We start from the raw sequence: 23,953 nt of genomic DNA on the forward strand, positions 1-23,953 counted from the left end.
TCGTCAGGCACTTACACTCCGTGTAAGATCTGTGTTCACTTACTGTGACATGGGAGTTTTTAAAAGTAAAGCCAAAATGTATTCATTTTCCTTCTGTTCTCAAATGCACGTTTTCTAGTTTTACTGGTTTGATTTTTACTTTGATTACCTTCCCTCACTATAAAAACCACCTGAAATTGAGGCATTTTTGGGGCAATAAAGGGCCATTTATGGACCCCAAGAAAATGAAGGCAATTCAGAGGTGACTTTATCAGGCCTATAGTGAGCGTTAGCTGGTAGATCTGTGTTTGCTCTGAACTTTGTCCACTGCATAATGAGTGCAAAAGAAGGAGAAATGTGGGATGACAGCAAGACTCTAGGTCATCACTATGTTTATAAAACCTGAACTGTAACCAAAGAATTTCACTAAAAACACTGCCACTGCTTCCAGCCCGTCTGTTTTTTGGCTTCACTAGAAAGTTAAATTAAAAGTTGCCACTTTTCTCAATACATTTTTTCTTGTAGCCCCAAAAACTTAACAGCAAAAACCAAGTGAAAGACTGTGTTTGAATTACGTGGGAGCCAATAGGAGCTGAGCTCCCATAAAACCTGTACATCTGTGGGGGTCGTTACCCGACCGCATAACCAAAAACCAAGGGTGTAGGTTTGTGGAAGTCCACCTCAATATTTGGAGAAAGCCAGAGTGTCGATATTAGAGACAGGGAAATGTATATGTGTTTCTTTGAGCGTGCAGATTTTATGAGATTTTACAATCAGTGAACGCATCACAGTCGAGCAGATGTGAGAGAGAGTGCATGTGACAACACAGCATGTTTTTAAGGCCGAACCTAAAGCACACAGGCTAAACTTAGGCCTTCCCCTTTCTCTCTGCCCTGCACTAATTAAAAACACATGTTTAATTGTTTTCTCTTTTGTGCCACCAAAAAAAGGGGGCAAATCAGCCGGCTTTTTGCCAAAAAAAACCCCACAATTTTGATCATTATTATTTATATTATTTTAATCACAAAAAACACAATTTTGATTATTATTATTTTATTATTTTAATCACAAAAAACACAATTTTGATTGTTATTATTTTTATTATTTTAATCACAAAAAATATGATTTTGATTATTAGTATTTTTATTATTTTAATCACAAAAAATACGATTTTGATTATTGTTATTTTTATTATTTTAATCACAAAAAATACGATTTTGATTATTGTTATTTTTATTATTTTAATCACAAAAACACAATTTTGATTTTATTATTTTATTATTTTAATCACAAAAACATGATTTTGATTATTTATTTTTATTATTTTAATCACAAAAACCCCACGATTTTGATTATTATTATTTTTATTATTTTATAAAAAAAAACACGATTTTGATCATTATTATTTGTATTATTTTAATCACAAAAAACACGATTTTGATTATTATTATTTTTATTATTTTATTCACAAAAACCCCACGATTTTGATTATTATTATTTTTATTATTTTAATCACAAAAAACACGATTTTGATTATTATTATGTTTATTATTTTAATCACAAAAAAACACGATTTTGATTATTATTATGTTTATTATTTTAATCACAAAAAAACACGATTTTGATTATTATTATGTTTATTATTTTAATCACAAAAAAACACGATTTTAAACAGATAAACAGGCTAACAGAAACACATTTACAACAGAACTACCCCTATGAGAGCAGCATGGGAGGCAGAGCCATCAGTTACCAGGCTCCTCTCCTGTGGAACCAGCTCCCATTGTGGGTTTGGGAGGTGGACACTCTCTCTGTATTTAAAGTTAGACTTAAAAAACCTTCCTTTTTGATTTATATACTACAGTACATACAGCTACAAGGATGTAGCTATTTCCATTTTAAAGGTTCACCTATTCTCTATTTTGCGACGTAGGAACACCCCCAGCTATTTTATTTAGGTCAAACTGTATTTGTGATGTTGAGCTATATAAATAAAGTTGACGTGACTTATTCCATCCTTTTTCCACTGAAGGCTCTGGGATAAAAACTGTCGAACCGCTGCAGTATTCACCGACAGTGAGGGCTTCTCCCTCAATGCCAATATTTACATTTACATGTATACATTTAGCAGACGCTTTTATCCAAAGCGACTTACAAGGGAATTACCCAGGTGACCCAGTTACCCAGTTGGCAGGTGAGTCACTCAATTTCATAGTGGTTGGTTTTCCAGGCAGGTTTTGAGGCCCCCACCTCAGTACCCACAGGTGTTGCCTTCACTGGACAGGATTTCACCATGTGTCCCTTCCCTCAAAAGGTGGGAAATGATTAACATAAACATGGAGGTTCAGCTCCTCATTCTTGTTGTTGAAGTGTCTGCAGTGAGACACTAAAAACCTATGGAGACACCATCCCATGCCAGGTCTCTGTGGAGAAAATCATCAGTAATAAAGGGAGGGACATTGGACAGGACGACCTTGGTGCAAATCTGTGATTCTTGTCTCAGTGACTAGGTTGCTGTGTCCAACCTTCTGCCCCACAGCCAGACTGATGTCCTCCGCGCTGCAGTGATCTGAATGCCTTGTCTTCGGGTTAGTATTTTAACTAACCCCCCCCCCTGCTGTGCATGCTGTCTGCCATGACACCCACAAGGTGAGCCAGATTCCGTCAGATCACATTTGGAGAAAATCGAATGCTGCAACATTGGAACATGTACTCTGTCCAACAGCTCTGTGTCCTGTGCTGCTGCTGCTGCTGCTGCTGCTGCTGCTGCTGATGGATGCAACAGTACACAAGCTGCACCATGAGTCAGCTTCTATTTCTGGAAACAGCTTTTGACAACTTTTCCAGCTGGTTTGCTCTCGCCATTGTTTTCTTCCTCTTCGTTTAAAGTTTAATAGTCTGTAATAGTTACCAAGTATCATTAAAGCCAAACGGAGCCATGGGCCAAACATTTGTTGTCATTGTTTTATTGGCTTCCAGGAAGCAGCGTTGTTGTTGTTGTTGTTGTTCGGTGCCTAAACCATGTTCAATCAAAGCAGCTGCTTTCTCATGGTAGTAAAGTCAATCACTTCCTCCTCCTTCTGCAAGTCTGTTTGCACTGAGAGCTTGAGGAGACAGGAGGTGTCTCCATGTGTCCTAACATATTTACAGTACCTCCTCTCACACACACACAGACATCTTCTCTCAATAAAACAATTCATGTTTTCATCACATTAAGTCATTTCCAGTGAGCAGGTTTCTTCAGCGTGCTGTTGGTATTTTACTGGTATGTTGGTTTTGACCAAGGATGGTTAAGCTTGACCACACTGCCCTCTTCAGGGCACAGTTGGCTGTTGCAGGAGCCCCCTTAGGGAAAGTATTCCTCTGCATTTTGACCCATCCTAGAATTAGGCGCAGTGGGTAGCCACACTGAGTAGCGCCCGATTAGAGCCCTTTTTGGCCAGGTGGGGATTTGAACCGGCAGCCTTCTGGTTACAAGTCAAGTTCCCTTTCCACTTAGCCACGGGCTGCTCAAACGAACAAAGGCGGAAAGGTCAGTGCAGTGGGCCAGATGTGAGTGTGTTTGGTCATTTTCATTTCCATGTGACATTCCACAAAGGTATACGGAAGTAAGTGTGTGTGTGTGTGCGTGTGTGTGTGCGTGTGTGTTACTGTCCCCGCTTGTATCAGTTCAAATACTAAACAAAAGCAAGTCTTTGTACCAGTGAACTTGAAATGACAAACAAATGTGGTGCATCTTGGAACAAACACATTTCAAACCGAAAGACCGATGGAAACACAGATCCAGTGTGATTCATAGTACACAATCGTACATTACAGCAAATAAACATCCTGCGAGTGGTATTTTCCCGTAACTTGTCAGAGAGGAAAAACAAGCGTGAGTTATGCTCATCATAATCCCTCTGTGTAACTCGAGTGACTGTTATTGTGACAAGGCCAGGCAGCTTTGTTTGGAGAGAGCGCATTTCACACACAGGGACGATCAAAAACAGAGAGTGAATATGTCTTTCACCGTGTGTCAGCTGGGATTAACAGCTCCACAGCCGTTGTGTGGAGGATGTAGTGACAGTAGCTGTGTCTCAATCGTCAAGGCTGCGTCCTCCATGTGTGTATTCATCGTCAGGATGTCCTCAAGATGCGTCACAGCACTGCGTCGTAGGCCGTCCCGATTTTTACTCGAATCGTCGGGCTCCTGACAAATGCACGTGTGTATCCTCCGTGAGATAAAGGCTTGGTGGTGAAAAAATGCAAGAAACTATAACAATTCAAAAGGAAGATGTTATTATGATTACACACCTAGGGAGTAAACCCATGCACACACGGGGGAGAACATGCAAACTCCATGCAGATGTATTGACAGGGACTTACTAAGTCATTTCAACTCATCAACAGGGTTTCATTCAGAATAATTTATATTTCTGGATTCAAAATTTGCAAGAAGAAGACGCTTAACCAGGTTTAAAGGAGACCCCTCCCCTCAGCGCCACCTCAGGCATGTAGTTCAGTGGTGTGCGGTCAGGGGAGGCAGTAAAATACTAACAATGGTAAAAGAAAATCTATTCTGTTCTACATATTAGCTTTCTGTATGATTTCAAAATCACTGAATCTACGCATTTCCTGTTCCTGTTCGACCTCTGTGGCCTCTGACGACTCTGTGCCACACACCACAGGCTGATACACAGCCTCTCTTATTATTGTGCGGCTCTCACAATAAGAGGAATAACTCCAAATATGCAGGTGACAGAGATATTGTCTCAATTAAAAAAAAAGCATGTGCACAAAGCAAGCCGATCCACTTTTCTATGTTGATAAGAGCTTTAAAATGAGAAAAAATAACGGGACAAAAAGAAGTCAAAGGACATTTAGAATAGATAAAAATGTGCGATTAATTCCGATGAATCGTGAGTTAACTATGACATTAATGCGATTAATCGTGATTCAATATTTGAATCGTTTGACAGCACTAGTTGTGTGGCCTCTACAGGATTTTTGCTTTGAGCAAAGACGTTCTGCCGCTGCTCTCAAATCTGTAAAAAGTGACCAAATATTGAGTTTTCTCATTATTCATGAAAAACTAAATAAAAAATAAAAAAACATACACACAGAAAAGTGACTAAATGTAAAAACATCTAACAATAACATTTAAAAAACAAAATCAACAACTTATGACATTGTGCACAGACAGAAAATCTGACTTTATATAAGAGGTTTAAGCAAATATATTCAGACTCATCATTAAGAGGTGTATCAGTGTTTATCTACTGTATGTTGTAGTTGTTCACGCCCGGTGGATGAGGCGAGAGTGTGTGGGAGTATGTGTGTGTACACATCTGTGAGGTCATGGGAGCGGAGGCCTGGGAAAAGGTCAAAAGGTCAACTTTGATTTCTCCTCAGCTTTTACGGCGTAAGTAAAAACAGTCCGTCGCACTAGTCTGACTCGGTCCGGCTCGCCTCGGCCTGACATGGCACGGTTGCATCTTCACGACAGAAAAAGTACCTCCATTATTCATATATACAGTATGTGCGGTCTCAGTACTGTGGTGTGCAGGTAAAAGTAATTTTAAGAGATTCGTAGGCAGATTATCAAGGCAGCATGTTGAGGGTTTTAACTGTTTAAAAGATCCAATGTGTTTAGAAGTTGATATTCTAACTTTTGCACTAGCCTAAATATAAACATTTCAGTTCAGGTTGTTGTGTTTTAGTTAATTTTGTTGTGTTTTCCTATTTGTGTTGGTGATTTGCACTTCAGGGCCACCGTAGGAGTGCTATCCAGTTGTTAGATTTGGTCATGCAGGATTAAACAGCACACTATTCATAATCTAACTCAATGTCATAAATGTCTTAAAACCACAGCGTTGATTGAGAGGACACACGTTGGGATGTAAGGTATATGACTTGTACGTTTTTCACTACTTTTTGTATAAATGTATTTTTCAGTAGTGGAATTGCTAACGTTTTGATCCACACGCCGTACCAGGTGGTGGCTATTAGTAGTATATATATATATGTATATATGTATATATATATATACATATATATATATATATATATATATATATATATATATATATGTATGTTATTTATTTGCTATTCTTCTTCTTATTATTATTATTATTAGTTTTTTGTTTTTTTTCAAGAAATAGTTCAGCTGGATTAACATTTCGAATCACACTCCGTACCAGGTTGTGGCTATTAGTAGTATATATATATATATATGTATATGTATATGTATATATATATATATATATATATATATATATATATATATATATATATATATATATATATATGTTATTTATTTGCTATTCTTCTTCTTATTATTATTATTATTAGTTTTTTGTTTTTTTTCAAGAAATAGTTCAGCTGGATTAACATTTCGAATCACACTCCATACCAGATGGTGGCGGTAATGCACCAAATCGTTGTTTGCCAACCGCCATTAAACCTCAGGAAGGAAGAAAGAAAGAAGGCGAAGAAGACGCAGCAGAAGAAATACACTGCGCAAATGCGCATGCTTGAGATTTCGTGCGTGCGGCTTCTTGTCTCAGCTGATGTGCAGGTAAGAATATTGAGTATGTGTCTGACAGACTCTGAATCCACCGCCGGGCCACAAATTCCAGTTGAAATATCTCCACATGGATAAACTGGAGGACCCGTGGACAACTGTGACCGTGATGAATCCCTGCTTGTTAGCACTCATGTTAGCCGCCGCTTGCTGCTGCTGCTGCTACAGCTACAGCACCGTTCGCTGATATGTTGCTGGGCTGTGTTGTGTCTGTTGTGTCCGTCATTGCTTTGTGTCTCGTCTTGTGTGTTATATTATTAGTTGTGTTGTGTCTGGCTTCTGTTCGCACTGGCGGGAACAACTCGCGGCTAGCTAACGCTACGGCTAGCGTGTGTACGCTGAAGACTATTAGATTAATCCCGTGCCCCGTGAGCAGTGCACTGTTGTTGCTCCGTCCACTGAACACACAGCTTGAGCAGCTTTTCTTTCATTTGTTTGTGTTTTATTGTGTATTTATTATTCGTCATGTATGATAACGAGCCTTTTGAATTTAGCAGTTTGCAAACGTGTTTACGTGTGTTCCAGTACACCAACAGTATATTATAAATGTTTCGTTTGAAATGGAACTTGCACTTGAGTAACAGTCGCTAACAAGTGTGTTTAGTACACAAATGGAAAAGACAAATAAAAACTACATTTGATGTTTTTATTTGAAGGGTTTGAAGAACAAAATGCTTCCAGGTAGATCTACTTTTTCCACATTGTGTACATAAGCACCTGCTAACATTGATTTGCTGTGTTACCTGAAGCACAACATTAGCTGCTTTCCGGCTTTTCTTTGCTCAATCTCCTGTGTATATACATCTACGTCACTAATATTTAGTGATTTTGAAATAATGTAATTCAATGTACTTCATTGTGTGTGTGTGTAATACAATTGACTGCACACCTGACTAACAATACAACACAATTGTAGTGTTCTGTATTTAAGACACTGTAGAGCATGGTAGTCACCTGCTGTTTAAAATGTAGGCGTGCTCTGAAGAACCTATCCTTCTCAGTATCTTGCTTCTGTGAAGTCTTTACCATTATGGTCACTCATGAACAGCTAGGTGAAATAAAAGTTGTGCACAGTATCTTTTAACATTGATGTCAAGGGATGCAGTTGCTTTGTTGCTGTTGGCTCTTAATTCAAGTCTGCTTTTTGTCCACCATTGTAGAAGGTCATTGTGTTTTTTTAAAAAAAGTAGTCTTCCTGTAAAGTCAGCATAAATACAGCCAGTGTTGCACGCAGTCTTCATGTGACATGCAGTTGTGTAATCATTTTATGAGTGTTTATTGTGTCTGAAAAGCGTTTCTCTGTGTGTCCTGTGGATAAGCACCGACAGTTTTTCAATTATATTGATAGTGAAGCATTACAATTTCTGTTGTAAAAGTAGTATTTCCTTGACCACTACAAATTTAAATGAAAATACCTAACTGTCGAACTCGGACTGATTAAATGTTGGAGATTTATTTTAGCTTCAAATGTTTTCTGCGGTGGGTTTGTATAGGGCGTTACTTGTACTACATTCCGTTTAAGTTGTTCATTTATTAGATTTATTTTCTCTTCAGAAGTTCAGATGTATACATTGCACAGTGTGTCCCTTTTCCATCTGAAGATCATAAATTTAATAAAAATGGTTAATGATTTTGCAGAACAGATTTTCTATTCCCATTCTTTGTTGTGTCCCTTACAAGTATTTGCATTATCCTTAACTCATAAACCCGTGTGGTCAGGTGCTAGCAATCAACATGAGTTGTTAAGCACTTAACCAATGGCGGATATTTGTACATTCAAAAGATTTTAGAACATATTATTCTTTCTAAGCGTTGCTCAGTTGACAAATACATTTGTTATGCTCTGATGATGCTGCTGATGTGAATGTTTTGTCTACGATCATGAACTTTGTTCTCATTGTGTTTTTCAGTGAACGGCATGGGCAGATGAGACAGATCGTCTGGTGATCTGCTGTGTGGAGGACAGAAGATTTTTCATTAAACCACCAGCGTGGTTCTCCTCCTCTTCTTACTCTAGCAGTTCATCTAGTATCTAGCATCATGGCTGAAGAGGACTATGGCACATTTGTGGACTGGGCCCAGATGGGGGATCTGGCTAAGACTACTGGGCCCAGCAAGGTAGACTGCCAAGACCTGAAGGAGTTCAAGGCCATGGCTCGGCAAGGTTACTGGGCCAAAAACCACAAACTACGGGCACAAGTCTACCAGCAGCTTATCAAAGACATTCCCTGCCGTACAGTTACCCCAGATGCAGAAGTATACCTTGACATTATGGGAAAGGCAGCCACTAAGAAACCCTCTTCCCACATCCCCCTGCCAGAGTTTGTGAATGGAATTCCTGTGCCAGGGTACTGCCTGAAAGCTGAGGCGGTAGCCTCGGCCCATCAGATTATCAACTGCGTCGCTGGACAGTTTCCAGATATCTCCCACTGCCCGTCACTTCCAGCCATCACCTCTTTGCTCCTGCACTTCAGTATAAGTGAAGCTCAGTGTTTTGAGCACGTCAGCCGCATGCTGTCCTGCAATGAGCCAGGCAAGCGACTGCTGGACCAGACTTTCCTGGCCTATGAGTCCAGCTGCATGACCTTTGGTGACCTAGCCAGCAAGTATTGCACAGCTGCCCACAAACTGATCGTAGCTACAGCCCAGGATGTGTCGGACGTCTACTCAGACTGGCAACGCTGGGTGCTTGGTGACCTGCCTTTCAGCCATGTGGTCAGAGTCTTTGATGTCTACCTAGTGGAGGGTTACAAAGTCCTTTACCGTGTGGCTATAGCCTTGCTCAAGCTCTATTGCAAGCATAAAGTAGGAGTCCAAAAGCTTCCAGGCAACCAGCAAGATTCAAGCAAAGTCAGAGAAGACATTCAGGCTTTTATCAAGGGCATTGCCTCCACCATCACACCTGAGAAGCTGCTAGAGAAAGCCTTCTCCATCCGTCTGTTCAGCCGTAAGGAGATCACTCTGCTGCAGCTCACAAATGAAAAGTCCTTGAAGCAGAAGGGAATCACTGTGAGACAGACGCGGTACAGTCAATATTATGATTTCTATGTAGTATGTAGAAGTGTTTCATTTTTATTTAAAATCTATTGGACTACAGTGACAGTGTCTAATCCATCACACACGTACCATTATGCACGTATCTAAGAATCTTACTCACAAAAATGAGATGAATGTACTTCACTATAAATGCAATTTGTGTTTGTAAAATGAATGGTCATCCTTGCATCATGTTCTTGTTTTCTTTTTATTTGGTTTGGGCCACACTTTTCCATCTGTCGTTGTGCGTCTCATCTGTACTCCACCTCTGTGTTCACTATCCTGGTTCTTTCGCAGGTCTAGGTGGGTTCTCTTCTGCACATATAGTACTAATGTCGCTACAGTTGCACTTTGGTTTTCATTCATCATGGCAATATATCACATTCATTTTAAATGTGATAGTTTTGAATGGTTTATGCACCTCTAGCCCTGTGATTTGCGTCTTATACTGTACCTCTGCATTTCCTTGTGTCCATATGTTTGGGGCCTCCTCAGGCAGAACGTGCAGCTGGCACTTAACCCTGACACCTTTTCCTCTGATATTGTGAGTGCCAAGGAGATGCGGGACATCTGGTCCTGGATCCCTGAGCGTTTTGCCCTGTGTCAACCACAGCTACTCTTCACCACCTCTACCCATGGTTGCAGCATAAACAGGTACATTTGGCTGTCACAGTTATTGCAATAACGCTGTTACCCTGTCTTGTACCCTGCCTATCGCCCTATGTCAGCTGAGATTGGCACAGTAGCCCTGCTTTTTAACAGCCATTAACTGTTGTCCCCCAACAATACATACTGTACATACATGTAAAAGAGCCATGATTCCTTCAGCTGTTTGTCTTTCCTCCAGATTCTACTCACATTGTGAAGGCTATGAACCTACTCTGCTCCTTATCCGGACCACAGATGGTGATGTGAGTAACACACAAAGACGGCTCTGTCTGTCATCATTCCTTTTGACATGTTTCATGGTAACTGGTCTGTATTCATGTAGCACTTGTCTCATTTTGATGGCCACTCAAAGCTGCTTTACAACAACTCTACAATTTTTGCTATTCACCCTTTGAGGCCCAGCAATGTGGGCTTAAGTGTGGCACTTGGAGCAGAGATGGAGCTGGGAATCAAACCCACGACCTTGAATTTTAGACCATCGTCTCCCCCCCATGTTTACATGATAACATGGCTTTTACAGGCGTTTGCTGTGAGTGAATTGGTGATAACGGGTGTCGCACCCTGAATGACATGGATCTAATATTGATGATGATGATGATGATAATTGTTCTTGATGTTATTGATTTGTGAAATGCTCTATTTTCTTCTCTCTGTAAATATGATGAGGAGGAGTCCCTTCTCTGTGGCGCTCTCTGAGGTTTCTCCCATTTTTTCCCCTGCAAGAATGTTTTTGTAAATGGTCTGTATTAATATAACGCTTTTCTAGTCTTGATGACCACTCAAAGCTGCTTCACACTTTGCCATTGACCCACTCACACTTTCACACAGTGCATCTATGTGCTGCACATTTTCTATCACTCATCTTTCATACCCATTCACAAGCTGCCAGCACAGCCGTCCGGAGCAACGTGGGGTTAAGTGTCTTATCCAAGGACACCAGCGGTGCCGGGAATTGAGCCAACAACCTTTGTTTTGAAAGACGACTCGTTGTGGGGTTTTCCTTAGCCCTCCGAAGCAAATTGTGTTTGTGATGTTGGGCTTTATAAATAAAATTGAATTGAATCAGAGTGCACACTCTCAAAGCCTCAGTCCCTCCATACCTCATACACCTAATGCAAATAGGAAATGGTGAGTATGGATAGATTAATTGTCTTTATGATCCCTGAGGAACACTTTGGCTTATAGTAAAAGTCAACACCAATAAACACAATCAGGGAAAAAAGTAAGTCGAATGAAATATAATTAAATACAGTAATGCAAAGAATAATGTTGCTTAACACTCAAATTGTCAAATAAAATGATCAAATTCTTGAAGTTAGTTCTCTTGTCCTTGAAGCCCGACTGCTGGTTTAACCCCTAATCATGCAAAACGTCCTCAAAATCAGATCTATTTAATTTGAAGGATTTTTTAATTGTGGTTTTTGGACGATACATTGTTGTTTCCAGGTTCCAATCAACATTTTATGGAATAACTATTTCAAAATTAATAGTCAGATTATAGACTTTTTTTCACTCTGTTTCATTGCAGCCATTTGTTAAAATCAAAAAAGTTCATTTTATTTCTCATTAATGTACACTCAGCACCCCATCTTGACAGCAAAAAAACAGAAATGTAGACATTTTTGCAAATGTATTAAAAAAGAAAAACTGAAATATCACATGGTCATAAGTATTCAGAGCCTTTGCTCAGTATTGAGTAGAAGCTCCTTTTGAGCGAGTACAGCCATGAGTCTTCTTGGGAATGATGCAACAAGTTGTTCACACCTGGATTTGAGGATCCTCTGCCATTCTTGCTTGCAGATCCTTCTCCAGTTCTGTCAGGTCGGATGGTGAACGTTGGTGGACAGGCATTTTCAGGTCTCTCCAGAGATGCTCAATAGGTTTAGGTCAGGGCTCTGGCTGGGCCAGTCAAGAATGGTCACAGAGTTGTTCCGAAGCCACTCCTTGGTTATTTTAGCTGTGTGCTTAGGGTCATTGTCTTGTTGGAAGGTGAACCTTCGGCCCAGTCTGAGGTCCTGAGCACTCTGGAAGAGGTTTTCTTCCAGGATATCTCTCTACTTGGCCACATTCATCTTTCCTTCAATTGCAACCAGTCGTCCTGTCCCTGCAGCTGAAAAACACCCCCATAGCATGACACTGCCACCACCATGTTTCACTGTTAGGATTGTATTGGGCAGGTGATGAGCAGTGTCTGGTTTTCTCCACACATACTGCTTAGAATTAACGCCAAAAAGTTCAACCTTGGTCTCATCAGACCAGAGAATCTCATTTCTCATAGTCTGGGAGTCCTTCATGTGTTTTTTGGCAAACTCTCTGCGGGCTTTCACATGTCTTGCACTGAGGAGAGGCTTCCGTCGGGCCACTCTGCCATAAAGCCCCGACTGGTGGAGGGCTGCAGTGATAGTTGACTTTGTGGAACTTCTGCATCTCTGGAGCTCAGCCACAGTGATCTTTGGGTTCTTCTTTACCTCTCTCACCAAGGCTCTTCTCCCACGATTGCTCAGTTTAGCTGGACGGCCAGGTCTAGGAAGAGTTCTGGTCGTCCCAAACGTCTTCCATTTAAGGATTATGGAGGCCACTGAGCTCTTAGGAACCTTGAGTGCTGCAGAAATTCTTTTGTAACCTTGGCCTGATCTGTGCCTTGCCACAATTCTGTCTCTGAGCTCCTTGGGCAGTTCCTCCGACCTCATGATTCTCATTTGCTCTGACATGCGCTGTAAGGTCTTATATAGACAGGTGTGTGTCTTTCCTAATCAAGTCCAATCAGTTTAATTAAACACAGTTGGACTCCAATGAAGGAGCAGAACCATCTCAAGGAGGATCAGAAGAAATGGACAGCATGTGAGTTAAATATGAGTGTCGCAGCAAAGCGTCTGAATACTTATGACCATGTGATATTTCAGTTTTTCTTTTTTAATAAATTAGCAAACATTTCCACATTTCTGGTTTTTTTCTGTCAGGATGTGATGCGGAGTGTACATTAATGAGAAATAAAATGAACTTTTTGATTTTAGCAAATGGCTGCAATGAAACAAAGAGTGAAAAAGGGGTCTGAATACTTTCCGTACCCACTGTAATTCAAGTAAAACTATATTACATGTTGTGTCTGTAACACGTCCACATTGTTCCTGGCCTTCACTTGTTTTCTTTTATGCAGAAAAGGTCCGCAGCAGCTATCTGCTTTTCTAGATGGACGTTTGTGCATTGGTGTCAAAGTTCACAATTTTATTGGTGCCATTGCTGTGTTAAAGATGGAAAGCTGCTGCTTGAGAATGAGCAAATCAAACATTTGTTTTGCTACAGGTCTGTGGAGCCTTCCTGTCTACAGACTGGGAGGAGCGGAAGAGAGGAGGCAACAAATTAAGTTTCTTTGGCACAGGGGAATGTTTTGTTTTTAAGGTGAGTTTGCGTTTAATGTCCTAACTTCAATTTCTTTCAGTAAAAAAAAATAAAATAATAATAATGTTTACTTTTTTTGCGAATGTGTCAAGGCTACAACTGTCTAAATATTTACCACAGTGCTTGAGAGAGACTGGGATGGACAGGATTAGACATGAGCAAATTTGAGGGACAGCTCAGACTGAGACTGAGAATGAGAGTCAAGGTTGAGATTCTTTGGTCACGTGCAGAGAAGTGATAGTGATTATATTGAACAAGGGATGTTGAAGATGGAGCTGCTGGGAACAACAGAAGAGGACACAAGGGAGAGGACAGGACGGAGACAGAGCTGCTGTGGTGACACCGAGCTAACAGTGGGCTCACCCCTGTGGCTGTTAGGGTTAGGATCAAGGTGAGAGAGAGAGAGCTACAGGCTGCAAATCAGACTCTAACCCTAAGCCTGAGGGTGCTTTACTAGCACTATGGCACTGTAGCCACCGGAGGGTGCCATTTACCGGTCTTTGTATCTGTGTCCATGTCTTCACTTGGGATCTTTATGATCTGCGCCATTTGCAAACGCCTACCTTTTTAATCAGTACATTGCTTGTTCTTCCTCTGCTAAAGCTTTCAATGGTTGTATTTGATTTAATTGTGATGATGCAACGTAAAGCATGTGTGTGTGTGTATATATATATATATATATATGTGTATATATATGTGTATATATGTGTATATATATATGTATATATATATGTATGTGTATATATATGTGTGTGTGTATATATGTGTGTGTATATATGTATATATATATATGTGTGTGTGTATATATGTATATATATGTGTGTATATATATGTGTGAATGTGTATGTATGTATGTATATATATGTGTATGTGTATATATGTATGTATGTATGTATGTATATATATGTGTATATATGTATGTATATATATGTGTGTATATATGTATGTATATATATATGTGTGTGTATATATATATATATATATATATATATATATATATATATATATATATATATATATATATATATACATATATATAGATGTGTGTGTATATGTATGTATGTATGTATATATATATATATATATACATATACACATACATATATGACACACACACTGCATTGACATCCATTCATTTGGACATACTAAACAAAGTGTTATTACTAACCTTATCCTTTGACATCATAACGCTTAACTTAACCAGACTGCTGAGTGTTAATGACATCTACCAGTACTGTATCAGTTCAACACAGTGGTTTTAAAATCTTTTATCGTTAACCACAGAGCTGTAACCAGCCAGTTCAAATACACCACACAAACCTCCTGCTCTCATGAAGGAAATAATAACCAGCCTTCAAGTTTACCCCACAAACAAAATTACTCTAAACTGTTTTACTTTGAAAAAACAAAATGTGTAGCCCTCACTCACATTTTAATCACATGATGTCAGTGCATGTCTCCCCTTAAAGCCTGTGCTTAGTGAACCATCGATATAATATTTTTCTGTCATATTTTACGATTTTTTTCAGTATTCATTCAACTGATTTTGATGAGTATCAAGTGTTTATCTGTATGTAAAGACATTTGCGATGCTACTTACTTTTACTGTGTAGTTGATGAGGTCTACTCTGCAGTAGCAATCTGTGCTGTGTTTCCCTTGTCAGTTAAAGCCAGAGGTGGAGCGCTATGAGTGGGTGGTGATTCGTCACCCAGAGCTCGCCACCTCCGTCAAGAATCAGCCTCCAGTGGACACTGCGCCCTCTGATGGTCAAAACTCAGACAACAATAGCTTACAACAGCCAGAGAAGTGTGCTGGAGAACTGTCGCCCTTTCTCTCTGCTCGCCACTTCAACCTTAACTCCAACAATACTTCCATGTTCATGGCTGGAAACTTTGACTCCATCATAGTAGGTGAGTGAACTACTGTGTAATCACTACAACTAAATAGTCGTGTACTGCACTGTGTATACAGACATGAATGCGAATGGAAACGTAAAATAAAAAGTTACTTGCCAAACGGAACCGTTCCACTCAGTGGAAACATGGCGAAGTAAATGTAAAAAAGGATTTGTTTGCTGCTTTGACTGACAGGAAACTGGAGTTTGTGTTGTAAACCACTGTTTCCCCACACCAAAGTTATCAAGGAAATCTACAGCCTTACATCATCGCACATGGGCGGGACTTGTTAATCCACTGCTGCTTCAGGTTCAAATGTGTTATTGTATGACTTCGATGTTTTAGTTCAGATATACATCAGTGACAAGAACCTACCGAACAAAGCAGCGGCGCACCAGTCACTCCTGTGTCCCTGCCAGCTCAACACTGATTTTCTCAATGCACATTGGTGCAGTAGAGTGGTTATGGCTAAAAACTCAGTACTTGATATAACTACACTTCCCATCACTGTGTCACCACATGTTAATGTAACAGTGTTTTTTTGTTGAATCATAAGTCATTTGCAGCATTTATTCCCAATTGTCTGTATCTTGTGTTTGATCAGGGGGCGGTGAAGGCAATGCTCTGTACATTGATGCAGAACTGAACCATGGTCGCACTGGCAGGTGCACCACCTTTGACAATCCACCCCTGTGTGCAGAGAGCTTCCAAGTGTCACTGCTGGAGGTCTGGGGTTTCCAGGACACCATGGCGCCATAATACTGCACAAATAAAGGCACAATACACTTTCATACAGCAGACATTCGTCCCACAAATGTATATATGAATTAGTTATTACTTTATTTTTAATTTAATGCAAAGTACAGCCTGTAAACATTGTGATATTTCTAGTTGCTTTTTGTGTTTTGAACTTGTTTTTTAATTTATCCTTTTTGTAGTACAGTGTACCAATTGTTTTTAATGTGTAGTCATGTGAACTAGGTAATTAAAGCACAGCATGTTTAAAGTATCCATGTTAACACTGGGCTACAACATTGAAATGTTCTGATGTAAATGCTGTATGATGTTCTGTGGTTTAGCTCTGAGCACATGTATCTCGCTGCAGCTCTGACTGCTGATAAACTGCGAGTACAATGAGTGAAGTTTGTTGTCAGTGAGTATTTATAAGTGATGAAAGGTTGTACTTCAGTGGTACCCTGTTCACTTTTATCCAAGCCCTCTCGTATTGTGCACATCTGCTAAATGAGTCCATGTTGTCCATGGTTGTGTGTGTGTCAGTGGTGAATTTCATTGTTCCTCTTTTTGCGCAATATGTGAATGTTTTCTTTTGAATGAGTGGTAGTCTCTTCTGTAAAGTAAATACTAATGTGATTAACATTGCAATCCTTTTAAACGTCGCAACACAAAGGATGTGTTTGTAAAGAAGATTGACTCCGCTCGCACATCCTTCACTGCCTTTGTACATTTCTCTGATATCTCTATCTTGTCCTCAGTGAGTCCACAACTGTACATTGTGTATCTGTGTTACTGTAAACTATCAGTGGAGTGACTACAAATGTGTTTAATGTGTGAAAATACAGCAATACTATACATTCAGAAGAGTGTTTGTTTTATTGTCTGTGTTCTCTTGCACATCTGTCACATCCCTGTCCCTGCAGAGAGGATTTTATTTCTTCAGTGTGTAGCAGAAATGTGCCAGATGCCTTTTAAAGGTCAGCTGACCAGTTGTGACCATGCGTCCAACCCTCTAATCTTCAACTTTTGTTTGGTGCGAGCTAGCATGACCGGCTGTTGACTAAACCATTGAAATATGCAGAAATGACGATTGTATATTCACTACTTTACATTATCACAGTACTATTGTGTTACTAGGTGTAGATGTTTTTTTTTTACATTGCTCTTTGAAAGAAGAATGTGTCTTAAAAGGTTCAACCTAATATTTAAAGTTAACATTCTTTGCAACAGATTAAATATTACACATCAAATGTTTATTTTACAAATGTTGTCTCAATAGTTAAAAACAACTGCTGAATGACACACACACATGTTGAATTGACACTGGCTATTTGTGTATGTGGAAGTTGACAATGATGTGCATGACTGGAAAATATTGTAGCAGATATTAGTCAAATACAGGTTTAAATATATCCATAAAGCCGGGGTCCTTGTGGCCAGAAAGCATGGATTTCAGGAAATGCACTATACCAACGATTTGAGAATTTGATTCAATCATTTTAAGACCTCGGACAGGCCGATGTGAGCCACACCGCACACTAATCAGTCTCGATGTCAATGCATGAGAGATTTTTCATGTAAAACTGTAAAGTAAATTCATTTACAGAAGTAGTGACTCCTCTGCATGTGAAGGAAGCATCTCATAAAGAGATTAAGTAGTTCCTTTTTTTAGTAGTAAGACATTGTCTCTGTTTTGTGAAGACTGTTCTGTTCACATGCTTTTATTTGCACATGCTTATTTGATTCACAGACTGCGTAATGCAGTTTGGTTGTTGGAGAAAGTGAAGGTGCCCCTGCATCGGTCTTTCAGAATGATTGTTTTTGAGCGCATCCTCCTCAGTATATTGAATGAATCATTTTCTAACGAGAATCCATCACAGTTCCCTGATTTTCATATTTGCTCCTGTCTTTTCCTTAAAACTACAAACAAGATAGATGGCGAGTGTTACCTGCAGATTGTGCCTTTCTGTCCTCTGCACTTGTGTCGTAAGATACAGATCACTCAAGGAAAATTATCTACGTATATCTTCTCTTAAATCCTGCTCTGTCATAGGTCAAAGTCTCCTGTTAGTGAGGCCAGAGCAGGCGCAGAAGTGCTGTTCCCCTCTCTCGCTCGCTCTCAGATAACTCGATATACACCTTATTATTCCACATAGACAACACATACTCTCATGTTACTACATGTACAGAGATCGATACATATTCAGTCAAGAGAGAGGGAGAAAATAAAGTGAAATCATCTCATTCCATGACCTTTTGGTCAGGAGTGCAAAGATCACCCGGGCCGTGAAATGCTTAATTCATGTTGCATATTGACATATCGAGAAAGATGTTGGCCAGATAATGTGATGCAGGAATAGAAACTGCATGTGAGTGATGAGGCCTGACGGCGACTCGATTCAATTTTAGTGGTATAGTGTCAAATCCTAACATACATTATCTCAAGGCACTGTACATAGCAAGGCCCATAGAAACCTTACAATATTCTGGAGGGAAGAGAAAACCCAACCGTTCACACGACACAAGCTCTAAGCATCAGCACAAATCCCTTTTAACAGGAATGAATATCTGACGCAACCACCAGACTCAGAGATGTGCAGCATCTCTGAGTCTGGTTGGAGTGAAAGGAAAATGGGGGACAGAAAATGAAAGAGGGAGGTGAAAAAATATATATATATTGATTTTAATCATAGCATAATATTAGTTATATGTGGGCGGAGTCATTCTCTAATGCTGCTGAGGATCCTAGAATTGCTGGGAGAGCAGGAGGATGAAAGGATGGAGGTAGAGGAGTAAGTGGCTCACACACACACACACACACAGTGAGACCCTGCACATGTCACTACAGTGGGATGGAGATTCTCTTATCCCTTCCCCCACAGCAAGTGAATTCTCTCCACATTGCTACATGCCTCACCTGACTGTAACCCCCCCCCCTCTGCTGCCTGCATGGACGAGTCCACGTTCAAACATGATACGTTTTTTTAATTTGACCTTTATTTAACCAGGTAAGAATGAGAACCAATTGTTATTCAAAATGCCGCATAGAAGCATAGAAACAACAAAAAAGGGATTGTGTGTGAATAAAGAATACAAGACAGGGAATTTGGGCAGATCACACAAATCAACTGTGGGATTCTCTAACACATTTGACAGAAACAGTTCTATAGATTAGACCCCCTCTATAATTCCATCCTGCTTCTGAGCGTCGTTAAGGGAAAGCCTGCAGTGGACTACACCAACGTGGTGTGTGGTAGGGGTGATCTTCAAAGTGAAAGACACATAAACACAACGTTAACGCACTGTCTTTACGTGCAGAGCAACACACTATGTCTCACTTTAATTCACCTTCATTGTTACATATTCGGGCTGTGGTAGTGTTTCTTGAACCCACGTTGTCTCCACCCCACTCCTCGTTCACACACACACACGCGCAGCCGTGTGGTTCTTGTTACTGCCAGTCAGGTGACATTTTCCGCCTCGCCATTTTGTCCTGTGCCGGGTATTTATCGGAGGAGTCGTGACAAGCCCGTTTACACTGTTAGTTAGGTGGTTAGTCTGCACTCGCTATACCAGAGGCTACATTTCTAGACCGTGGTCTGTCGTAGGTTTTCATCCACCGCTAATAACTCATTTTGTATATTTATTTTATTTTTGTACCAAAGAGGAAGAATGGCGACCCAAGCCCCCGAATATTCTCCGTTCTTCGCAGTGATGGGTGCCTCTGCGGCGATGGTGTTCAGCGGTAACTATCAAACCTTCACAATGTCGTTGTTTTGACCTCTTAAATGCATTCAGACATCACAACAGGATATAACTGTGAATGATCCGCCATGGTGTGCCTGTGTATGTGTGTATGTGTGTGTGTGCACAAACTAGCTTTCGTTAATGTCGCAATGCTAAACTCGAACTGTCATTTAGAGTTGTGCGACGAAAGCGGGCTCTTTGTTATTAAAACGTTTATTTAAAATTAGTACGTCTGTCGCTCCTATTTTATTCATTCATGTATTTATTTATTTTTATTGTACATCCGATAGCAAAGATTCGTCAAGGCTAGCTAGCCCGCTGATGACGACTACAGAAGTGGCTTCGACATTAGCTCGGTTCTGTTTTGTCGATTGATCGTTTCATCTAAAGGAAATATAATATAAATAAACGTGTCAGACTAGAAAGTGTGGCCTGTTCTCATAGTGTCAAAATGATTTCCATGTATCTGTACTCTGACAGATGTCGGGTGTGTTAGCATGTTGTAGTTGGCTGGACGGGCTGGGCTGAATTTCACTTTGTTAATGTAACGTGTCAGATTCATGTATGCGCTGTTCATAATATAAAACAGCGATACAACAGTATGCAACGACTATTATGACATGTCATTTAATATATCGTAAATTGACAATTCTCGAACCAGAGACGACCCTTTTTTAAATGGCGTCGTTTACGTGAGCAGCTATGCCCTGAAGCATCGATCATCGTGGATCGAACTGTAAATGTCCACTTTTATACCGAGTTATTAAAGTGAAACGTGCATTTTTCACTTCATAGATGTAATCGCCACATGAAACCAGAACCAACTGGATTACTTCCTTGTTGCCCAAAGGAATGACACACGGTCACATGATTATCACATGATGAGACCTCGGACTTGGAATTTCCATCTCTTTGTCAGTATCTATATTACTAAAAACGCATAAGTTAACAAGATGTAATTATATTCCACTACTGCTATGTCTTTTTTTTAATGATAAACTCTTTTACGAAACATTTTACAAATCAAATTTGAGGTCATGCGAAACATAGCCGTCTTAAACTTTATTTTAATTTCTGAAAACTATGCTGTGATAATGTATATGGTTTTCAGGACCAGCGCTACTAGAGTTTTTCCTAAGACCATAACCATGTTTGCTCAGCTATTTCCCTCTGTTGCAAATGCATCGTCCTAGACAATTTGAATTATCTGTAAAAAATATTTGACCATGTGTTTTACTATGTCCCCACCTTTTTATAATTTGAACTGTTGTGTGGATCCACACACCTATGTTATAGTCAGAGATTGAAGTATATTCAACAGGAATATCAACCCAACACACAAGATATGTATGTTGTTGGTACATTCAAGCACTCCATAGTAAATAGTGTGCATGTAGATGCTTTGTGGTTCAGTGATGGAAATGCATATCTGCTGACGATGCTCTGGTTGGTATTCCATGGGTTTTCTACCTTTTTGTCCATTCTCCATTCTATGTGTAGTGAAAGGCAGCATGGCTGCGCACACTTCTAAAGATCTGCATTGGGCATATAAATGTCAATATTTGTTGTCCTCTCATTGTTAACAATTCATCCAGAGCACGTAGACTACTGGCTGGCATACTTCTGTGTTTAACCAACCTGCAGTGACAGACAGGAACACTGTGATTCAGTCATTTCAAACTGGTATACCTTGAAACCCCAAACCAATCCATGCCTAATTGCTTGCTTTTCCACACTTAAAGAACCTAACATTCAGTAATTGTTGGCCTGGGCTTGTAAGAGGGTGTGAGTCTGGTGACAGTTGTGAGTCCATTGAGATGCCTGACTCAGAGCAGGTGACTGTCACAAGGTATTACCCATGGGACAAATCTAGATGTGTGGGCTCTTTCCATTTTCCAGAACAGGTATGTCTGTTGTTCTACCAGGAACTTGTCACACATTGAATAAATTGGATATTATTGTTATGGTTTTACTTGTGTAACCATAGATTCATATTGTATTCTCTCCCTTTTTGAAAGAGGTGCAATTGTTGATGGCGGCTTGCTTTTGCTTTAGACATTCCTCAGCTGTTTGTGTATCATAATGCTGTGGTCTCATATCTTCTTACACCGTACAACCAAAATGCCATTTTGTAAAACTGGAGAGCCTTCCCTGAGAGTGAATAACTGTTGTTCTGCTTTATTTCTTTTATTTCATTTGTATTCTTTTGCAAGATAATCCTGATTTGTCAGCAAATACTGTTCTGACATTACAGGGGCATCACATTTATTCATTCTGCAAGTAGAGGACAGTTCTTTATCCAACATTAGGAGAGTAGAATTTAAACATTGCAATTGTTCCAGAATGACAGTGTGTGAGGAGATACAAGGAAAGATTAGATGGAGGAACCTTAACTGCAACCTTTAACCCTTTTTAACCTAACCTTTTGTATTTCCCCGGACATGTTTGTGTCCATCCACAGTCGGATGTAAGACAGTTGCTCAATGTGATGTCTGAATTTATTTAGATTTTAAATAATTTAGTCCCTGAACAAAGGGGTTGATATTACTTCAAAGTTGGAAAACCAAATGCTAAGTTTAGCTTGTGGAAACAGTGCCCAGTTATAGTCACATGTTTTTCTGTAGATGGACAGGAATGTCTGCTATAATCGCCCCCTAGGATAAAGGTAGATGAAAAAAGATGGCGACATGGCTGACTACCATGCGCATATATGAAGATTGACCCGCATCTTCCTTTCTGTCTAGAGCAAATAAGTCTTAAGATAGCAGAGATGCAGTGTCAAAGATCTGCAAAGAGAAGTGATTATTCTCAAGAAACTTAAATATTCATAACTGTGTTGGTTATAAAGTTGTTTATTATCTTTGTCAATTGGGTTATTTTTATAGCATCAGATGTTAATTACATTTTCTGGCTATGTAGGTTATGGCCCAAGAAAAAGACGGTTACCATTTGTTAATGATATTGGTGCGGATTCAGGATAAAAAACCAAGTTTTGAAATTCTTCCCCAAATGCCATAATGTCAACTAGATTAGCATTTTCCAGCTTGTGTATGTAGAGAACAGATGCTACGTTTAACATCAGAGCCCCAGTTTTTGAACTAATGAGATATCCTGAGACGCTTCCATTTCCTTCTTGAGCACTTGATTGGAAGCAAACACGTCCCAGTTGTTCAGTTTAATCCAGGTTTGCTTTGCTTTAGGTTTGAAACATAGAGAGAGTTAGCTCTGTGCTCTGATGGAGCCCTGCGCTGGCTCTGGCTTTTTTACCTCCCAATTTGAAAGATGTGTTTGTTTATATCCCCGTTTAATTTATTTAAATTAATTTGCAGAATGTGCTACAGTTGTGTCACAAAAATAAACAATATTTAAACCAAAATAACCTTTTTACATTTCACTTCAGATTAAAAATGGGAACCTTTAAGTTTGACTGAAATATGTATGGGATTTATATTGTGAAAAGATTTTTTCCATATTAAAAAGTGATTTCTTCCCCATTGCAGGTAGAGAAAAGAAGTTGACTTTAATGTTGTTTTTTAAAATTATTATTATTATTGTTATGTGAAGACACATTCGACATGAATGAACCTTTTAATTCTGCGTCTTTAACTCGTGAGTTCTATCTTTGCCGGATGACGAGCAGGGCAGGCAGTCGGACATCGTTGCAGCATTAAAAGCGTTCTTTTCAGAAAGAATATCGATGACTTCGTTTTTGTAAGTGATTGGGGCTGTAATCATAATTGAAACACAAGTTTTGATTAATTGCACAGCCCTAAACTAAAGTGTCTTCTTGTCTTTTGTAGCGGTAACAGTAACAGCAACAATGTCCAAAACAACCTAAATTGAAATACTCGCAGTTGAGTAATTGTGTATTTATTATCCGATTAGTGGACTAATCATTTCAATAATGGTAATAATAACTATGAAAAT

At 39.6% G+C, this 23,953-nt stretch overlaps 2 protein-coding genes across 3 annotated transcripts in view; both read left to right on the top strand.

Annotated features, from left to right (window-relative positions):
- Positions 1–6,449: 6,449 nt before the first annotated feature.
- On the top strand, positions 6,450–17,140 carry tbc1d24 (TBC1 domain family, member 24). 2 transcript variants are annotated; one of them, XM_044014342.1, is made up of 8 exons: positions 6,450–6,538; positions 8,455–9,567; positions 9,878–9,883; positions 10,076–10,234; positions 10,428–10,491; positions 13,553–13,648; positions 15,313–15,559; positions 16,149–17,140. In XM_044014342.1, the coding sequence occupies exons 2-8, from the start codon at positions 8,585–8,587 to the stop codon at positions 16,301–16,303; spliced, it is 1,710 nt and encodes a 569-aa protein (XP_043870277.1). In that variant the 5' UTR covers positions 6,450–6,538; positions 8,455–8,584; the 3' UTR covers positions 16,304–17,140. The 2 variants fall into 2 exon arrangements, with proteins under 2 accessions (XP_043870277.1, XP_043870279.1); XM_044014344.1 differs by lacking the exon at positions 9,878–9,883.
- Positions 17,141–19,742: 2,602 nt separating this feature from the next.
- The window catches only part of atp6v0cb (ATPase H+ transporting V0 subunit cb), a 7,960-nt gene continuing 3,749 nt past the window's right edge, over positions 19,743–23,953 (top strand). The window contains exon 1 of the mRNA XM_044014567.1: positions 19,743–20,024. Coding sequence (XP_043870502.1) covers positions 19,952–20,024 — 73 coding nt within the window. The 5' untranslated portion in view covers positions 19,743–19,951. The remainder of the gene's footprint in view (positions 20,025–23,953) is intronic.

This window comes from Solea senegalensis, linkage group LG18 (assembly GCF_019176455.1).
Source record: "Solea senegalensis isolate Sse05_10M linkage group LG18, IFAPA_SoseM_1, whole genome shotgun sequence".
Classification (NCBI taxonomy): Eukaryota; Metazoa; Chordata; class Actinopteri; order Pleuronectiformes; family Soleidae; genus Solea; species Solea senegalensis.

Bases quoted from the DNA above. Each gene is read 5' to 3' on its own strand.
- tbc1d24 (XM_044014342.1), top strand. From the start codon at position 8,585: ATGGCTGAAGAGGACTATGGCACATTTGTGGACTGGGCCCAGATGGGG. The intron at 10,235-10,427 runs GTACATTTGGCT...TCTTTCCTCCAG, and splicing joins CATGGTTGCAGCATAAACAG to ATTCTACTCACATTGTGAAG. The intron at 10,492-13,552 runs GTGAGTAACACA...GTTTTGCTACAG, and splicing joins TCCGGACCACAGATGGTGAT to GTCTGTGGAGCCTTCCTGTC.